Raw genomic sequence first — 20843 nt, forward strand, 5'->3', positions numbered from 1 at the left:
AGAACATTGGGATAAAGAGAGGAAAGAAAATCAAGTGAGCAGAGCTAACACAAAATCTCAACACAAGGTATTTCTGCACCTGGCTCTTTGAGCAGGAGTCTATAAATCTTGTTCTCTGTTCACTGTTAAAGTCACTCAGGACCTGAGGGAAGTTATCCTGAGGGACATGTAATACTTTCTCCTTTTTCCCACTCACTTTCTCCTTGCAGGAATTATAAAAGAAAAGAGTTCACAAGAAACAATTAAGAGGACAAAGTATCTTTCACTGAATTTACTCTCGTGCAAACCTGATGACAAAAGTCTCATGGGCCTAACTTCAGTGTTTCGTATAAACCTAAGGCTGTGTACTTGTAACAGCATACTCTTTTTTTCCAACCTGCTAAGTATTGCCACACAATTTCAACACAGAACTATTATTACCGCAAGTCTACGCCATTGCTCTGGACTCACAGAAGTTGTCAGGACTGTGTCTGTATGAAATACCATTAAACCTGAGAGCAGCACCATTGTTATGGTTCATGTAGAGTGGGAAGCACACAGCCTTCCCCAGAGTACTGCACCCACATGCTCATTTGTAGATAGGAGGCCCAGGCTCTGGGCTGCTGATTATACAGCAAAGCACCTGTCCATGGCTGGGGCAGACTTCCTGCTGCAGCGCCACAGCTCCCTGAAATGAGATTTATGCAAACTGGCTAAAGTGATGTCACAGCGCGCTGATAGACCCAAGGGCTATCTGCCTTCTACAGACATTTGATAAAATCAGGAACTTCGCATACAACTCGGGAAGAAGTTCACCTCAGAACTTATTAGGGCAAACTATGAAAACTTGCTAGGGTCCTCCTATCCTGAGATCCACCACTGCTAAGGGACTTCGCAGAGTCCGAGGATCTCACTTTTTTCCTTTTTTTTCCTTTTCTTTTTTTCTTTATTTTTCTTTCCCCCTCCTCCCTTTTTTTTTTTAATATGATTTTTTGCAAGTCAGTTATTCTGGATGTTTGAAAACTGAATTAAGAAAAATTCACTCAGAAGTTGGCTGAATGTTGCAAGCTTGCAAAATGGAAGGATTTCCCCTTATTCCCCCTGTGAGTATATGGATTTATTTGTAATATGGATCATTGGGTTCAGTAGCAAAAGGCAAAGTAAACCAGGTTTTGTTATTTGAGAATATATCTGTTTTGGTCTGTATTTGTAATGCCAGGAAGTTTGGCTTAGGTCAATATATAAAACTAGTGACAACACTGCAATGAAAGGGAAATTAACATTTCCTCCCCAAACTTGTATCTGATATTGATCTCCATTTGTTTTCACAGATTAAATGTATGGTATTTTTGTACAGGACGTTTTTAGCAAGAGAGTAAATCTCTTTTCTTCAGTGCCACCTACGTGATATAAAAGCCGTCTTTCTTCAGATTGTAATTCTTAATCATATGAAGTCTCTGACATGTTTATGTATTTAACTGTCAACTAATCAGTGAGAGAAGAATTGTTGAATGTTGATTTACATATTGCAGATTTTTGTACTCTGTGTGTTCTTTGCAATGATGGCATTTTAGTTTTGAACTTAATTTTTTCTTGAACTGAATTCTCTTGAATTCACTGACTATGAAAAAGCAATTGGTGAATGGCAAAAAAACCCTACGGTTCTTATTTGGGTCTCTCAATGTTTTCTCTAAGATATAAATTTTTCTGTGTGCTTATGGGGCAGGTCTGTCCTTTCCTTAACTCTGAAGCACTGTTGAACTGCTGTAATTTATCGTATGGTGAGTTCAAAAATTATTATTTATGAAGAAAATAATGACACTAACCTGTTGTTCAGAAACCAGCTGTAATGGGAAATCTCTAAGCAGAATGGGTACAAGACGCCTTAGTTGGATTTCATTAAGTTTGTAGAAGCTGAAGAGGTGTCAGATAAGGTGGTTCACTTGGCTTTTTATGTGGTGGATGGCTTACAGTAATTGCTAAACTTGTGTCAGAGAACAGAAAGTGATCCAAGGGATCCAATGCAGATCCAAGTGTTTTTTAACAAAACTTGTATCAAGTTTTGGTTTTGTCTTGTCCCATTTAATGAAGACTAAAGACATTTCTTATCTTCCATCCAGAAAGATGGCTCTTTGAATTGCTGTCATGTCGGAATTCATGATAACTGAATGTATTTATCTTATTTTTGGGAAGACCCTTTGTTTTGTCAGTTTATCATCAGTGTCACTGAAATCACCTGTCTACCCAGAGGGTGAGAAGGCCCTAAAAATAATTTTTCTTTTTCTTAAATACACAGAATTTCCCAATGGGACTGCTGTAAGTGCAACATAATATAAATCTGAATAGAAACCAAGAAAATAAAAATGAATATAGAGATTTCTCAGTATGTTACTTGTTGGGCTTAAGAAAAATAAAATTAAAAAGAAACATAAACCGTGTCCTTAGCTGCCTCAGAAAACTGCATCTCCATTCAAAAAAACCCAATTGTTAATTTTCTGTCCATTCATTAACTCATAGCCCAGTTTTTTGTCTTTTTTTTTTTTCCCAGTGTTGAATTCCAGGGCATATGTTGAACAAATTGAGTGAAAATCTAACACAGTTTGACCCATATTCTAATTTGTTGCAGTTAATATTCTGTCTGAACTGTGTTCAGATGAGTGATACAACTGGTAGTGAAAACACAAGTACATCTTACTGAAGCACTTGACAGGGCAATTAGATTTTTATTTTTGTGTTTAAACTGTCAAAAAAATTAATAATTTTGTGGTTTGTACTTTCAAAATTGCCTTAAATGCACTTTGAGCACTGCCAGCTAGAGCCCTGCATGTCTGTGTCTCCTGGGACTTTTTCAACGGGGAGACAAGAGCCTGTTTCTAGGCAGGGGTTGCAGCAACAGTTCCCTCCTCCACCCCTCCCTGCTCAGTTGAGGGTGGGTCAGTAACTGCTTTTTCTTGCCTGTGCTAGGAAATTCTTATCCTTCAGTTGGAAAGCACTGTTTAAATGGTTTAGAAGTACTACATCTTCCTCTGAAGATTAGGAGTTTTGTGGGAAAAAATTCTGCAGACTGGGTCTACGTCTTCCAATGCATGATGGAATTCAGTTGTGTTATGGGTCAAAAAATTATTAAGTCAAACACCTTTGCCTGAAGAGGGTTCCAGTTATATATGAATCCTTAAGTAGCCACCTGTTAAAATCACAGCTTTGAATGAAGTATTTTTGCATGAGAGCAAAAATGCCCCACAGAAGTACTCTGTTCCACATAACTGCATTGTCAATATGGTCCAGCGAGGCTGGCCCGATGAGTAATCACGCTAATATTTTTACTCATCTTTTCTAAAATAGTTATACTGTAATTTTTTTCCAAGGAAATATAGTTAATTTTGGCCTTAATGCTTGTCTCAGCAGCACATCACTGGAAATTGTCTGAAGTATTTTTGAATCACATGCCAGTGAATAGTTATATCAAGATAACAAAAAGATCAGCATTTACTGATTTTACCGTTTCCTGGAATCATCCAACAAAGTCTTGGGGAATAACAAGATTTCCAGACTACTATTCAGTTGAGTCCAATGTGTCTTCTTAACCAATGCCAACTGAGCTTTCTCTGACTGCTTTTGTGGCCTTTCCCTTGAGTTTCAGAGCAAAGATGACTGAGGCCACTCTTCATTATCAAAGTCTGTGACAGAAGGTATTGTTTGTTGGCCTATTACTTGAGGGTAGAATACTGTCTTAGATAGTGTGCTGCACCTCATGGCATGCATGAAAGGAGATACCAACTTTAGACCGCAACTATGGGATCCTAACAAAGCTTTCAGTCACTCTTTTACATGGAAACAACCGATAGAACAAATGGCCATTGACATCAGTTAAATATTAAACATAAGCTTTTCTTTGCTTTTTGTCAGGAGCAACAAAACAGTTCAGTATCATGAAAGTGCTGTCAGTAAGATGATGAAATGGGTGTGGGTGGGGAGGTTCCAGAGAAGGACAGGGCAAGTGGGTAAAGACTGGCACAAGAGGCAACGGCAGTACATGGTGAAACCTCTTCTCTCTAATTAGAGAAAACATTTCCAAAGAAACTTTTCTAAAAAAAAAAAAAAAAACCCCACACAAAATGACAAGCCACTCCCCAAAAACCAGAAAACTATTAAAAACAGTATTGAAAATAGCCTCTCAAATACATAGAGGGAAATATTCCACCTTCTCATAGGATAATCAGAGAGAATACCTGCTGTTCTATGTCCTTTAACCACCATCTAAATAAGTTTATGATAAGCAGAATTTTTAAATATTTAATATACATCTTGCCATGTTAGTTACTGTGCTCTTGAAGATCAGAAAGACCAAGATAGAAAGCAGTGGCATTACAAGGCATTTGTGGGGAAGGATTGGTCCAGTTGCATGAGTTAACAAGGGTATGCACATACATATTTTATCAAAAGGATCACTGGACAGGAAACAAATGCAAGGACAAAAATTCCAAGAATTCATAATAAAGAGATTTTAAGCCCCAGACTTTCAAACCAGAGTTTATAGTACCCCAATGCCCTATGTAAAAACATTTTTAGATGTTGAGTATCTGCAACTCACTCTGCAGTCAGTCATATCCGTAAATATTAAAGGAATTATTGTTTTAGGAGTCTATTTAACACACCTCCCTTTAGCTCTGGTCATTGAGTATGCATCTGAACTAAAAGTAGCTTTTGAATGGTAAAATACTTCATTCTCAGCTGTCAGACTGTGAGACACTATTGCCTGTTAGTGTATACTGGTCCAAAGTGGGGGAGTTTAGAGACTGAGAAAAGACAACAAAGGAAAAGCAAAATCACGAAAAGCCAAAGGTTCTTTTCCATGCCTAAAATATGTATTATTTATCTACTTTTGGGCTGATGCTTGGCCTTCCTGCTGAGCTATACTTCTGTAAAGATATGAGTTGTAGATGTTTTGTTGTATCAGTGGAAATTTCAGCAAATTAAGCCTAGATCGACAGGATACTGATTTCTTTCTAAATTTGTTTACTTTTGGCTAAGTAATTACCAGCTTTAGAAACTTCAATGCATTTAGTTATTAACTTCTTAATAATTTCTATCAGTTTCTAGTATTTTAGTTGAGAGGAAGCAGAGATTTTTCTTTTAAACAATGTACATTTATATGACTTTTTAATCTCTATTTTCCCAACTAGTAAGGTATGCATTTTCCATTTAGATGTTGATGATTCCCCTTTCTCAGAACATGAACGCTTTCCTTTGAATTATAGTAATTGATAATACTAATTATAAAATTAATTTATAATTTATAATATAAATTATAATATTTCAAAACTCAGAATATGAAGGTGTAAGTTTATATATTTAACAGGAAGCATATATTTAGGGAAAGGAAATGAGGGAGTGGGATGAACTAATTTGCAAAGATATTGAAAAGGAGAAATTCCATTCGGAACTTTATCCTGAAGACAGCAAAATACAGTCTCATTAGTTTTTCTTGTCAGAGATCAGAGTACACCAGGGTCGAAAGAATGAAGGTGAGTGAATACATATAACTACAGAGAGAACACCAAGAAAATACATAGAGAAAAAGCAGAAACATTGCAAAAATGGATGCTGTACTGTCTTCCTTGACCATCCCCCTGAAATCTGGAAAATAGGTTATACTTCCTATTGTATCTCTGTGTGAATAAAGGGCAATTCTATTGTAATCACATAGATTTGGAAAGGGAGACTGTACCTCCAGTGCAGCTCTGGAGACCAGAGAAGAGTCCCGTCACTGGTATTCCTGCTGTGGATGCAATTAAATGATGACTTGTCCCTTTTCCTTAGTCTTTCCCTTGGATAGGCTTTTTCATCTCTTTATTATGATAACCTGTGGATTATCATCTTCTCATAATTTCCCCAAAGCAGTTATCCACCACCACCAGTTATATTTGGAGCTTGGAGCCAGGTGATGGATTTTCTCCTGAGGCTTTAAATATTCCATGGATCTGACTCCCGGTTAGTGTGTGTGCTGAAAGCCATGAAGTTTTAGACAATCTTACCAGTGCATTTTAATGATACATTAATACAACACATGGCTGCTACTAAGGATTTACCAAGTTCCAAAGTAATTTCTGAAAGTGTTTTATAGGGGTTTTTTTTGTATGTGTTCTAACATCTTAATCCTCAGAGAGGGACAATCTTTAAATCCCCAAATTCCAACAGAACGAACCAAAGGAGTCAACCAGAAGAATTAAAGAAACCAGAAAAAAAAGTCCTTTCCTTTTGCTAGCTGCTTATCTACCCCTCCATCTGGAGTTTGGTGGCAGTTGCTACCTTAGGTTCCATGTTCTCAGGCAGTCTTGAAGAGTAAGCAAAAGAGAATCTCTTCTCTTTATGCTGTCACCACAGCATAAACTTTAAAAATGCAGATGTTCCAAAAATGTGACAGGTTCAGTGAGGGAGAGAGAGGATTTGGGACATACAGTAGGCATATGAAATACAAACACAAGCAATACACCCATCATGTAAGTTATCATGTTATTTTAAATATTTGTCCTTCAAAATTGGTTATGATGGAGTCAGTAATAGAATTAAAATGTCTCTATTAACATCTAGAAATACTAGAAATAATTCCCTTTCAAAAAAACCAACCAAAAACGCAAGAAGGTGGTTGAGTTCTCCTTTGCTGTTGACAGTGCTAGAATTTGTTTGGACTGGAAGTAAATACTGTAACATACTTAACTGGACTAAGGTCTAACAAAACCCTGTGACAGACACTGTCTTTCTCTAGCTCTTCGTTCTGGAAATAAACAAGAAGGAACATGAAATGAAGCAAAAAAATTGTGCACAACTAAAAATAAACAACTTTTGTTGTGATGATATGAGATCTTAATCAGTATTCACATGGGAATACTAGGCCTGAGGAAGAAGAGAAGTGGGCAAGTTAACCTATGTCACCTGTTGTAAGAAGATAGAGAGGACTTCAATTCTACATCTAAGCATCCAACAGGTCACAACTCACTATTTGCCCCACATTTGGACTTTATAAGATTTGTATATCTAAAAGCCCTATGCAGTTGACTTGAACCAGCAAACATTTAGAGGTCACCTTGGACAGTAATTGAGAAAGAAAATGTGTTTATGCCCTCTGTCAGTGTCACTGCCCTCCGACAGACTGCCACCATTTAGTCAGACCTTGTAGAAACAATCAGAGTAATATGTTTAGGCAAGACAAGTTTCTGCTTTCTCTTTTGTGTGCAGGAATAATCATCATCATCATCATCATCATCATCATCATCATCATCATCATTAATAAAAGAAAATGTCTGTTACTACCAAAGAAAATATTTCACCTTTACTTGTGCCTAATATCTACAGCAGATCTAAAGCAGTATCCTCAGAAGGCTAGAGTGTGGGATCCAAGGGATTTCTGTATTACAGCTGGACAATTTTGCTACACAGGCTGGGTCTCTTTTCTATTGGGATTACTCTTTTTTTTCCCCAAAAACAGTGCTTGGCGTCACACATTTTATTTCTGCTGATTCAATAACTTGAAGTCTCCCCTTCCTTTCCCCAAGCAGTATAAAATAGGTTGGCATCAGCCCTTCACTAACTGTATGAATAATTTGGAGAGGATTTGTGTAAACTTACTGTTCTAAAAATTCCTCTTCTTTTTACAGCCCTCTGAAGATATGGTACCCTATGAGTCAGACCTCTACCGACAGCCCCATGACTATTACCAGTATCTCAACAGTGATGGAGAGAGTCATGGTGGTAAGTCGAAAAAAATTCCTCCTTGGAGCATAAAGTCTCATGGGTTACCACAGGAAACAGATTAAGGACATACAAGAAAATAACCAATTTATTGCTGTGATCTATAATATATAGGAGCACATTTGTGAATCAGGAACAAAAATTATTTTATTAATAATAGAATATTATTATATTATTTGTTCCAACCTAGCAACTGCAACATGGTTTCTCTGAAAGAGCAATTTAAAAAGAACTCTGTGATGCAAGGAGTTTCCAGGAAAGTGGGATCTCATTATCTCTATCCTTCATTATCTTTACTGTATTTTAGTTTCCTCTGCAGCTCAAAAGCATTCAGGTTGCTTCTAAACTTTTTTGAGAATATGGATTTGCAACACTCTGTTCCTCTTCTGGTGTTCCCATGTCCCATTGCCATTTCACTTAGGTCCTAGATAACCTATTTGTGCTTTTATTTTAATTAGGTTTCTTTGGTATTTAGCCTTTTTCAACTCCATATATTTTTCTCTTTCTTTTGATCTCTATTGCATGCTGCCACACCTAACTTTAACTTTCACTCTTCCTCCAGTACACCCAAGTACTTCCTCTCTCTAAATTTATGTAAAACTTCCTTGTAGCTGTTTGTACATAAACATAACTCAATGTAAAAATGCTGCATGATTATTTATTACTTCAATTTATGTACATGACTTCAAAGCTTTGGTGTCTACTTTTTAATGTTGTCTGGGCACTGGACTCTAAATCAGTGTAGAGGCGAGAGTCTTGCTTTGTGAATTTTGTGTCCTGTGCAATACAATGGTCCAGCAACACCACCCTGGAAATACCAGAGTCAATATTGACTCAGGAAGGAAAAGCACCGTTCTACTGTATTACTGGTGGCAGGTCCTGGAGTTTCCCCTGAAAGACTCCCTCTGAAACAGCAACTAGACCCATTGCTGTTATAATTTAAGATGTGAACTAATCATAGCACAGCACTGTTTTGTCTGTGGCAACAGAAGCTATCTTAAAGAGCAGTGACTTACTGAGTAAGATCACTCGGAGCATTTAGCTGAAAGAGATTCCTACCTAAATTTGTTCTCTATGTTTCATTCAGGAAACACCTATGATATTCTTAACATGTGAAGACAAAGAATTAATTCAGTTTTTATAAGTTATCTCATGGCATCTGTCAAGCCTCATTAATCAAACCCAGCAAATTCCACATGGAAATTCAGGGTTTTTACATTATACCCCATACCTGTTTGCACACTCATAAAACAGGATAACATTGATTATCTCAAAAGGCAGTTGTGACAATTAAACAATAAATATAAAAGATGCCATGTAGGCAAAAGCATCGGGAAAAAACATTTCTGTCATTAAGTCTAGGCTACCTCAAGCAAAAACATCCCTTTATCTTTCATAATTTTATCACCCCATCTGGTTTACTGCCTATTTTTCTTTTGAAAGGCTGTTCCTAAGCTACATTTCTCATATCACTAACATGATTTTACTCAGTATAATGAGCAGAACAAAAACTGGATGGTGACCTATATGGGTTGCAGCCTAAGCAGTACCTAAACCTGCACTTTAAACAGAAATTTTTCTGTTCCTAAAGTTGTGCTACACTTGTCCTAAAGGCCCCAAACCCATATTTTTAACTCCTACAGTAAGTGCTTCTGGAAGATGCAACCAAAACCCAGCCTGCACATTTCAATCAAATTTTTATTTATGAAAGCACCTGTACTGTAGTTGGTTGTATATTAATATCTGTGCCCTGTGCTGTCCTAAATTACTCACAGTCCAAAGGAGCAATAAACAACCAAAAAATACACATGGAGACTCAAATCCACAAATTATTGTGGTTTCCTTCTTTCCAATAAACATTGAAAAACCCAACTTTGGCTTTCATTTTTTATAAATAACAGAAGTATAGAATCTTAAGAAGAGCAAATGAGCAGGAAAAGGATACCTCAAAGTACATTTAGAAATATGTACTAAGTGTTCAGAACAAAGTGGATAAAGGCACAATGATTGAAAAATTGAGGGGAAAGGAACAAAAAGGTGCTGCAGTGACAGCAGTGACAGAGACAAGAACCTGATTAGATAGGAGGATAAAAGAAGAAATAAGAACAGAATTGTGAGAGAGAAGTTCAGCTTGGGGTACAGTGAGATCACTGATAATACAAAAAAATAATTTTGCAGGTCTACTCAGTACCACTACACAACTCAATGCTACCAGTTAATGCAAATAGATGGCACTAGACAGAATACTTCTGATTTTGCTGACAAGGGACTGTTAAAGAAATAGGAAAATTTCCTGAGGTGTCCTCTCTCTCACTGATAGAAAATTAATTTTATGAAAGGGAGATGGCAATGTCTTAATCTGTAGATTTGTGCTACATGCATTACTGTCCTTTTTCCTCAAATATAGTACTGAAGGAAAACTTTACTCCACATTTACACAAATAGGTAGTAAAGTCCACAAAAAAAATATCTGTGGACCTGTGCCATTAGTGAGTAATATGTAGGAAATAATTTCCAATAAGTGAACATTGAAATTAACATGCAAAACCGCAACATATGTTCATCACCACAAGCACTGCGTGCGATTCTTTTCTGTCCTGCAGTGTAACTATGTTTTAAATACTGTAGTAAACACAGAGACACAGTCATGCAGGACAGAAGCTGTTTTGAGAGATCATGTATTAGTTCATCACCCTACCCTGAGCTTGTAAATCTGTAAGAGTAACACAGCATATTTTGTAACACTAATGCAATCTTAGTAATTACAAAATTCCACTGCAGCTTTGTCTCTATGTTATTACCAAACATTACAGTTTAGTAAAAATCACTTTTTGTATGAAACTGAGTGCTGACCCTTGTTCACTTTTTTGCTAGTCTTATGGAACTTACTAGATTTCATGATCTGGGATTTTATTTTTGTTCCACATCCTGGAGTAACATGACCACTTAGGAATCTCAGCTTTCATTTTATTAGTCTACATAGAAGAGGAGGAAAGTCCAAACATGTAAACCTTAGTCCTAAATGCTAGAAGCAAAAGAATTCCAAAAGTCATTTAAAAATCCCCTCCTTTCAAAGATATTCTCATGATTCTATGGGGCCTGACCCACAGGCGTTTGAACATTTGGCATATTTAAAGTCACAAAGTTTGTAAAGTGAGAACTAATGAGATTCTAACATTGTTTTAGATAAGACTGATGCTCTGCCCAGGATCACAGCACTCTTCTCAAGAGTGATTCTGTAGTGTCTGATCATGACATTGAGTTTCCAATGTCCTTCAATTTTTTTCTCGTTTTCTCTACGGGTTTTTTCCTTGACTTATTTTTCCAGATATGCAAAACACAGTGGGAACTTGCAAGCTGTGCAGTGTGGGGCTGTTAAAGAAACCCTCTCCTAGTTGACCATGTGTTGGAAAACCAGCCCAGCCCAGAGCAGAAGCCCCCAGAGGCCCTGGCCAGAGCTCCTGTGGGCAGCAGCTCTCCCAGGACAGGCGGAGCGCAGTGCTGACAGAGCGCTCATGTTTCCGGTCCAACAGCTGGCTCATGAGTTTCTGCACAGTTCTGCTCTGCACAATGCAGATTTAGCCCATTGCTCCACATTTATTATAAATGCCTTCCTTGAGCCTGTTTCATATTCTGGGTGCTGGTTCTATTATCTATCTATTGCTCATCTATTAAAACAGGAGCAAAGCAATTTACGGTGATGAGAAAGTGCATGAAGAAGTTCAGTCAGGTTTTCTCACTTGTGGAATGAGAATCTACCTCCATGGTGAATATTAACACAATGTCTTTTCCCTCTGGAGGCGATACTTTTAGGTGTTGCTTCCCAACAGGCTGACATCCTCTCTGTCATGGGAGGGAGTTCAGGATTCATTATTGTCCTTCCCCTAACCTTTCACTACATACAAGACCAAAACAAACATGATCTCCATGCCTCTGTAAGAGAGAATTTTTTTTCACATCCTCTTTCACTTCACATGAAATTTCTCATAATGACTCCATTGTGTAGGTATAGGTTGGCTTTTAATGACATTTTCCTTTACCCAAAGAACAGGCACTTTCCATTTCTAGAATTTGTATCTCCTTTTTTCCTCCTTCCACCTTCATGTTTTAGAGAAAAGAGCAAAATTGCTATGTGTAACTGACATAACACTAACAAAGAGCATAGAAGTAAAGAGTTTCTGGTAACTTAAATATCTGAAGACACAGATATTTAAAGTTTTCTCTTTTTATTTTCATGTGCAATAACTTAGCCAGGACGGTTAACTGCAGAAGGGCCTGTGGAGACAGATTTGTAATTTCTCTTCTAATGTTACTAAACCAATATTGTTTTTCCTAAGCATTACTGGGAAATTATAGATTTTTTTAGATAGAATAAAGACTTTTCTCCCTATCACAACTTGAATATTTGGACATAAGTTTGAGTTGAAGTAATTTCTGACATTGATTTTTTTGTAGTGTAATACTATTATGTCATTACTTTAAATCCTATATACTGTGCAAATATAGTATTATCCTATTACTTTAATATTACAGCAGCATCTAATTCCATCAAAAAGGAATTTAGTAATTAATATGATAATTACTAATTAGTTATTAGCATGAATATGCATAAATAGTGTTCCATAGGTTAATTAATCTGTCAAGGGAAAAGTTAAAACAGGTCTGGAACAACAGTAACTTTGTCATAGGCTCCAAAAAACTAAGGTATCTCAAAGTATAAAAACATTAATGCTGATAAAAAAATATTTTAAAATAATCAAAAGTTGACCACCTAGAGGATGCACAGATACTCATGGCTATGCATGTTAGAACTGTTCTTTGTTCTCTCTTGGCCACCATATTTGCTGCTAGTAGGACAGCTGAAAACCTGCTCCAGACAGCTGAAGACAGCCTCAGAGCCTTTTTCCTGGGCTTTGTCATCCTCCCAATTGCGCATTGATCTCATCTGCTGTTGTAGATTATCATTGACATGGGATCTTTGGGAATATACATTGCCCTCCAACAGAGCACTTTCCACACAGCAAGCAGGGCCAGATCACTCCAAGGAACAAGAGTTTAGATGATTCCTGAGATGTATTCTCAACAAGTTAATATGCAGGGCTGCCCATGGTATATGGGACCTCAATGGTTGGCTCTATTTAGAAAAATCTGCAGTAATTTAACCCAGAGAAAACATGAATTAGTGTGGCTCATTCTTCCAACTAAATGGAAAGGTTTCACACTGAAAGTGCTCAAAGCTTCCTACCAGGACACAGCCTTAGGTAAATTATGGATTTCAACTCACACACTCTGCTGTTTCCTGTGTTGAAGTAGATGTGGATGTAAAAACTCATGGGGCCTTTGCACCCATAAACCCCACTTTTTTACCCTAGAAACTGAAATTTTTCTCTTGAACTTCAACATGAAGAAGTGCTACTGTGCACTGTAATTATCCTGGGGCTATAAAATCCATACATAGCCCACAGAAAGTGCCATACAACAAAGCAAAGAAATGACAAAGTAATGCAGCAGCTCCCTGGATGCTTTTATGAGCACATTTCCACCCCTTCCACATGCAGTGATGAGGTTTATTCATGAATCAGAAAAGCAGAAAGGACAAAAAAGTAAGTGCTGGTGTGATAAATGGTCTGATAGAGCCTTCAAATAAATTTCTACAGGCCTGAGCATGAAGACAGTTGAAAGAGCTTACAGTTTTCTCAGGTACAACTATGCTTGGTATAAGCATATCACTCAGTTCACTCTAAAGGAAGTCACATTCAAAGTCACTCCCCTGGATTTCAAATCCTCAATGTGATTACACTTAACTGTTTGAAACATAAATGGACAAGGATGAGGAGATAGGAGATGAGAAAAAGAATGAACTTTATTTAAGAAAAATATTCATGGCACATTAATATCCAGATAATGTCATGCACAATAACATATATTGCAGAACCCAATAATTGTTCCTCTATAAATCTAACTACTTTTAGGGGAACACATTCAATTGTGTCCATTGTGCTATTGGAAGGATGTCAACAGCTGGGAGGGAGCTTAGAGAAGTGTACAAGTGTGAATAGGGGAGTGAATGTACTGATTTACACGAAAGACTCAGAGCTGAACCTAGTTTAATTGATATTTGGAAGTAGATTGTAAGAGTACATGACAGCAACCTGAAAACATGTGAAGGGAAGGACAGAAATGATTTTTAATAATTTAGTAAGGGAAGAGAACATGGAATAATAAAATATAAATTAGAACTGTTACACAGAATATCATAAAGAAATTTCAGCCATGCATAAAGTGGTGCACAAAAAGGTGAGCCCTGGAAGATGAGTTCCAAGCTCAGTTAGAGCAGAGGATAAAAGGTTGACACTGATTTTAAAAACAGGTTGCACATAAATATGTGCAAAATTATGTATGGAGCTGTTGTACATGAGAAATATAATTAGCAATAAATCACATTTCTTGTAGAAAAATTTAAATTTTGAGCAGCAAATATGGCATTCTAAAATCTTGAAGGCTTATGTTTAACTAAAAAAGCCAGAAGTCTAAAACTGAGAATGATATGGAATATAATTTCAAAGATAAATGAATCAGGAAACATGATAGTGTTTATTTAAGTACTTCTTTATATTTTTTTAAAAAATCCAAATTATCACAGAAATTTCTATTGTACTAAAGAGATAGAAAAGGTAGAGAAAGAGTCTGCATTAGAATTTAGCCTTACTGTATACAATGTACACCAGATTTCCACATGTGTTTATCCTTTTATTCTCTAGTATTGGTACTTTAAAATGTGTGATATAGCAACACAGCAGGAAATATCTAGAAAAGTGCCTTTTTTGCAGCATTCCTGAAATTTTGCTAGCACAGTAAAATAAAGACTAAAGGTAGCTGCAGAATAATCTTTATATTCTCCACCTCCACATTTCCATGCCATGAGGAAGATTTTAATAAGAATATGACAGTATGTAAATCAGTAGAATTTGTTGTCTCAAGAATGATGTTTTGAAACTTGCTATGGTCTCTTCTCAAGAAAGGTGCCAGCATTAAGATCTTCTGCATCTTGTGTTAAATTATTATTGAAATCCATCTCACTATCTGAGAGTATTGTGCTACTTAAACTGGCCTAAGTATTACTTCCCAGTCACAGGAATTTATGAGATTAGGAAAAGAAACTTTGCAGGGATACATACAGATCGTCAGCAGAGACAGACAGGTCAACAGGAGTGGTTTGGAGAGGGCAGAAAGGGCAGTGACAGGAAGAAGAACCAATGAAAGCCAGGTAAATGCCATGGGCTTTAATCTTGCAATGACAGACAATCTATTTTTACTTTCTTTAGATCATTATTGGGAATATCATCCACACCACATGCACAGTGAATTTGAGACCTTTGGAGACAACCATTTCACAGAACTGCAGAGTGTGCAGCCTCCCCAGCTGCAGCAGCTCTACAGGCACATGGAGATTGAGCAAATGCATGTCTTGGATTCTGCAATCCCAACCACACACATCGGGCTCAACCATCAGGTATGGTCACCAACCCCTGCTCAGAATTTCCCATGATAATGGAAAGAAGATGATAGTGGTAAAGAAAATAGTACATGAGGGAATGCATACTATTAAGTGAAAGAGAATAATGAAATGAGTTACTCAGGTTCTTAGGATGTGTAAAGCTCTTCATTCTCAGGACAAATGTATTTTAAACATTCTTTTTACCTGGATAATGAGAAATCATGCTCCTCGTTCCCCATACTGTCTAAAAAGAGAACTGCATTTTGTGGAGGTGTTTGTAATTTCAAATTTTTGTTTCATTTGGAAAGAAAAACAACTGCTTTGCAATTCTGCAGATGAACTGGACCTGAGAAGCTTTGTATCCTCACAGCAATGCTACCCATGACTACTAAGAAGTAATCCTGAGCTTTGAAGTAGTAGTAGTAGTAAAGTTTTAAATATTTCCAAGGAGCCCTGACAGTTTTATATGACTTGTTTGAGAAATGCTAACAAAGACATGTCACTGGTAATTCTGCCACAGGCTGAGGAGACCCTACTTGTGTTTCTGTCTGGGAGTAAATAAGCCACAAGCCAAAGCACACTGTTTTGTCTTGGCTCAGATTTTACGTTAAGCCAGGCATTTCCCTGTAAAAAAAAAAAAAAAAAGAAAAAAAGACACTCCACTATGCAGTAGTCACCAAAGCACCAGTGAATTCTCACTGAAGCTGAAATTATAAGGTGTTCCATCATAGTGCTAACATACTAAGCACAGTGGGTGTGGAAATCACTCTTGATCCTACAAAAATATGCCCGAAGTCATTACTTGGGAGCAGTAAGAGAGCTGGGAGATCTTGTGCTAAAGAGTTTCCCAATGTACCTGAAATGTCCTCAATACAAGACAGAGTAGAACTGAAGTTGGAGAAAAGAGCGTTTGCTGATTACACTGCTGCATATAACAGTACTCTTGCTGAAACTTCGTGAGAAAAACCGCATGGATGGCCTTATCATTTTGGGTTTGTCTGCTCAAAGCAAACTGAAATTGTATATCAATACTGTGTTAATCAAAAAGAAAGAAGAGAAAAAAATAGAATGACTAAGTTAACACTGACAACAGGAAACTGCAAGCCATCAAAAAATCAGGAATAGAATATAAGATGTAGATACAAACAAAGAATTAGGAACAGAAAGTTACAAATATAAAAATGCATCATGGAACTACAGTCTGTGGGAAGCTTCAAGTTGTTTCAGTTGCTCCTTGCAACTGCTAATACATAATGATCAACCATTACCTCTGGCCAAGGGCAAACGATGAAAATGAGCCCCTTTAGGGATGTCTTTGGAAGCAGAACCCAAAAACATGAAAGACCACTTCTGCATATCCCCGTTCATTCTACTCAGTTATTGTCTTCCATTTTGGGATGAAAGGCAGGGAACTAATTTTATTACAACTTTTGATAAAGAGCACCGTGATCTCTCTGCCCCACACCCTACCAAGCTTCAGAACTCACCACTACCCTCCTTTTCCTTACCAGTAGGGGATCTTTGGCATTTTACTTTACTTTACATTTATTCCTAGAATAGTTCATGCAAATAGTACTTGGCACGCTCTGAAGTTAAGCTTCTGGTGTGTCTCAGTCAGAGTCCCAGGCAAAGAAACAGAAGCAGGAAGCAAGTTTTAATCCTCCTCTAAGTTTGCTAGTTTTTAACTAGCGTGCTTGTCCTGCAATATCAGAGTTACTGTTTGCAGTAAAGGAAGAACATGCAAAGGTATTTCTTTAATTTTCTGTTGATATCACACTACTTTGTGAAATCAAATTTGAAGTTTAACCTGTTCATGAACAAGATCTGTTTGAAAAGTTTTGTTAGCCTGCCAACAGGGACCTCAGAAATAATAAAATAAGAAAAAATATTCATTCTGAAGGGAGAATGAAAGAGAAGGTTGGAAAGGTGTGAGAAGAACTTTAGGAAGAAGAAAATCACACATGGGTGCCACAGACGCTAAGAACATCAGAATATGGAAAGCAGCTAGTAGTTCCTTAAGTTTTCACTCTCCAGAACTGTATTAGTAACCTGGCTCTTTATAGCACATGGGCAGGTCCTCTGTGACTCTGTACCAAAACTGTGTGACACCGTATTGCCCTTGCCGAGTTTCAGGTACAGAGGAAGTGTAAGCAAAGGTACAACAGTCAGGGAAAGTGGGGACAGCGTGGGGAAAGCTTACTCAACTCCCCAGGCTGGCCTCTGCAACAACCTTTGCTTGAAAGACACCATGTCCCCTCCCACTCTTCACTGTCCCACTCCAGCCCCAAAGAAGCAGTTCCTTACTCCCCTACGACCTCCCAAAACACTCCAGGTTTCCACAGCCTTTTTCTCCGCAGGGGCACCAATCTCCGCTCCCCTCCCCTGTAGGACACTGTCCCACCTTCTCACTCCCCTTCCCCCTTCCTTCCTACCCCTGAGGCTGCAGCTTTCTTAACTGTAAAAAGCTGAAGGTGCCTGTGGTGAGGGCTGAAGTTTCGCTCCTGGGGATCTGACAGGAAGCTTACATGCACTCTTGCCCAATCCTGCCCTTCCTGCCAGATCGGCTGCAGCCAATCTGCCAACTCATTAACTGCCAGCTGCTGTGCCCCAAACCAGCCCTTGGCACACGCCTTATTGGGACATTTTAAGGTGGTGCAAAACTCATCTGAAAAGCACCGCTCGGCCAAGCCCAACACAGGGTGAGTGGTGTGACTCATGATCACCCACTGCCCACTTCAGCATCTGTGGTCCCCTGGGGAGGGCATCAGGCCCAAAACATCCTTTCCTGGTGAAGGAGAAGAGCAGTAGAAAAGGAGCTCACTTTCATATCATCTGTCCCATTTCATGAAAGCTACATAAGATATGCTTCTGGGTATGGGGGATGTTGGTTGGGTTTTTTAAATGTAGGGTCTGGGTTCTTATTCCCTGCCCCTCAGACTGACCTGTTTCACATTATTAAACAAGAAGATGCAATAATTTGTGGTCATATTTCCTAGCAAACCAAACAACATCTGAGAATTTACAGAGCTGAGGTATGTTCCACACCGCTTCTGACAACACCTCTATATAAGGGCAAGAGAATATAACACAAAAACTGGCTTGCTTGCTTTGCAGATGAGAAATTCCCCCCTAATGGGGAATTTTCAGATAGCCATTTGGGAAAAGACAATATGGGCTGACATGATATATCCTTTATCTTAGTGTTAACGCTACTCCTCTCCTCATGGGGGAAGTTTAAGAGAGAAAGCTGATGGACCGGTACAATCCCATCTCCAAATTTGGATGCAGTCCCATAGGGTTTTGGTGCCATCAGGAGGTACTATGCCTGAAAAAGGAAGAGGACAACAGAGCCAAAGCCAGCCATGATAGGGCAGAACTGTTCATCTCTTTCAAATTTAGTTCCAGATGGTCTGTGTTAGGAAAAAAGTTGTTCTGAAAAGCAGTTTCACTCTGGGGATAGACAACCGGGATCAGAAACTCATTAGGAAGAAAGCAAGCTTTGAGAAGATATTGGGAAGAGTGGCAGTGTTACTTCCATAGGATATAAGATATGAAAAACTTCTGACATTCACAACATTATGCATTCTTCCCCCTTGAAAAGGTGCATCATTGTACATGTCTAAGTGTTGACTGTTATTTGAAAATGTTTCTTAATAGGATGGCATTTATTATAATTGTCAACAACTAAGTCACTCAGTATTGCACTAAACATTCTCCCTTACCTCTTTCTTTCTCCCCCCTTTTCTATGCGTCTCTCTTCCTTAAATTTTCTTTTTTAATCTTGATTCCATTGATCTGTATCACTGCCTTCTCCCTCTACTACTCTATTCTCCAAAAGGTGTCCTATTTGCCCCGGATGTACTTCTCTCCACCTCAGCCCAGCTCTGACGAGGAAGACATAGAGAGGCAGAGCCCCCCCTTGGAGGTATCAGATGGGGAGAATGATGGTGTGGACCCTGGGCCTGGAATTATGCATGGAGAAACAGGTCAGTGAAAACAGAAGAATTTTGTCAAGCTATGAACTGAGCAGGTGTTTTATTTCCATGATGACGATGAGTAACACTGTAGAACTGCTGTGCTAGTATTTTATGCCACTGCCAGAACTTTTCTTTCCCTGACTCCTTGCACTCTCCCCTCCTCTGAATCTTTCACAACTGTAACTATCTCAAACCTCACTTCTTAATGTACTCCCCTGCCTCCTTCGGCTTTGTCTATTCAGGCTTCCTGAATGGAAATGGCTTTTTCCATTTCTACTCCAATTTTTATTAACAGCCAGAAAAACCAAGAGAAGAAGACCAAGGAAGAACCAATTAAAAAAAAAAAAATTAGCTCTCTTTGCTCAGCACCTGAGAGTCACATTCTATATAACCTGCCAAAATTAGGTTCAGGTTAGTTTTGAATCAGCCATGTTTTTCAGTTACCTTCAAATTAGCAAAATTATTTCAGAAATTTAGCCCTTGGAATTACTTATTCTTGCTTTTTCTTCTTGGTACTTCAACTCACATTTTGTCCACACAGTGTTACGTTGTCTACTGTTATAAATGCTGCAAACTGAAGAAGTTATGTGTCTCCCAAGCCAACTGAAATACTTAGATATTTTTTGCTGTTTCACCAGGAACTACACAAAATTACTAATGCTCCACTGGCTTTCTTCTTTGACTCTCACACAGGCAGCAAGAAAAAGATACGTCTGTATCAGTTCCTTCTGGACCTTCTTCGTAGTGGGGACATGAAGGACAGCATTTGGTGGGTGGACAAGGAGAAAGGTACTTTCCAGTTCTCCTCCAAACACAAAGAAGCATTGGCTCATCGCTGGGGCATCCAGAAAGGCAATCGCAAGAAAATGACCTACCAGAAGATGGCACGGGCTTTGAGAAACTATGGCAAGACAGGGGAGGTCAAGAAAGTTAAGAAGAAGCTGACCTACCAGTTTAGTGGAGAGGTGATGGGAAGGGGGGCCACTGATAGGAAGCATTATCCTCATTGAGGCCATGGGACCCTAAGCAAGAAAAATATTGAGAGCTCCTGGCTGGATATCAGCAGAGGAGATGGACGCATCTTTCTCTTTGCTTCCTGTGCCCCCTTCTCTGCCTTTAAACAGCCTTTATCATCAGATGTTTCTGGTACGAATTCCCTTCTTCAGCATCTGAGAATCCTAATCATGACAGAATTCTTTGCTTCCATCCTCCAAGTTGGACAGAGTTGGGAAATTTAGACAATGTACAATATATTGCTATCAGGAATTTTTTTTTTTTGATTGTATTGTAACTAAAGAACACAGCCGATGAAGTTTTGCCTCCAGAGGTGGTGCTGTGTCACTCACAGTGACACTGCGTTAGCTTCCAGCTTTTAAACTAGCATTAATACAGGCTCTGCCGCAGCTCTCAGAGCTAGAGAGAAGTTTGCAGATCTTGGAATGATACCTGTTCTTTTAAATAGTAATAAGATGTACATATTTAATAAAATTAGATATAATGAAGTTTTGATGTTTGCATAATAAATGATTACTCCACAAACAAATGTCACACATTCAGTTGTGCAGATACAGCTCCTGTGTGGTGTCTGGACACAAGGTGCACTGTGTTGCAGGGCCTTATCCATCTGTAGATACTTTTTA

General features: G+C 38.3%; 1 protein-coding gene across 1 annotated transcript; it reads left to right on the forward strand.

Moving 5' to 3' along the window:
• The first annotated feature begins 737 nt into the window (after window positions 1–737).
• Window positions 738–20705, forward strand: SPI1 (Spi-1 proto-oncogene). Its single transcript, XM_066187938.1, has 5 exons — window positions 738–1082; window positions 7635–7728; window positions 15054–15241; window positions 19065–19212; window positions 19897–20705. Exons 1-5 carry the CDS (start codon window positions 1038–1040, stop codon window positions 20211–20213), a joined length of 792 nt encoding a protein of 263 aa, XP_066044035.1. The 5' UTR covers window positions 738–1037; the 3' UTR covers window positions 20214–20705.
• Window positions 20706–20843: the final 138 nt, after the last annotated feature.

This window comes from Chamaea fasciata, unplaced genomic scaffold (genome assembly GCF_029207755.1).
Source record: "Chamaea fasciata isolate MVZ Bird 193981 ecotype frontalis unplaced genomic scaffold, bChaFas1.0.hap1 SCAF_7, whole genome shotgun sequence".
Lineage (NCBI taxonomy): Eukaryota > Metazoa > Chordata > Aves > Passeriformes > Sylviidae > Chamaea > Chamaea fasciata.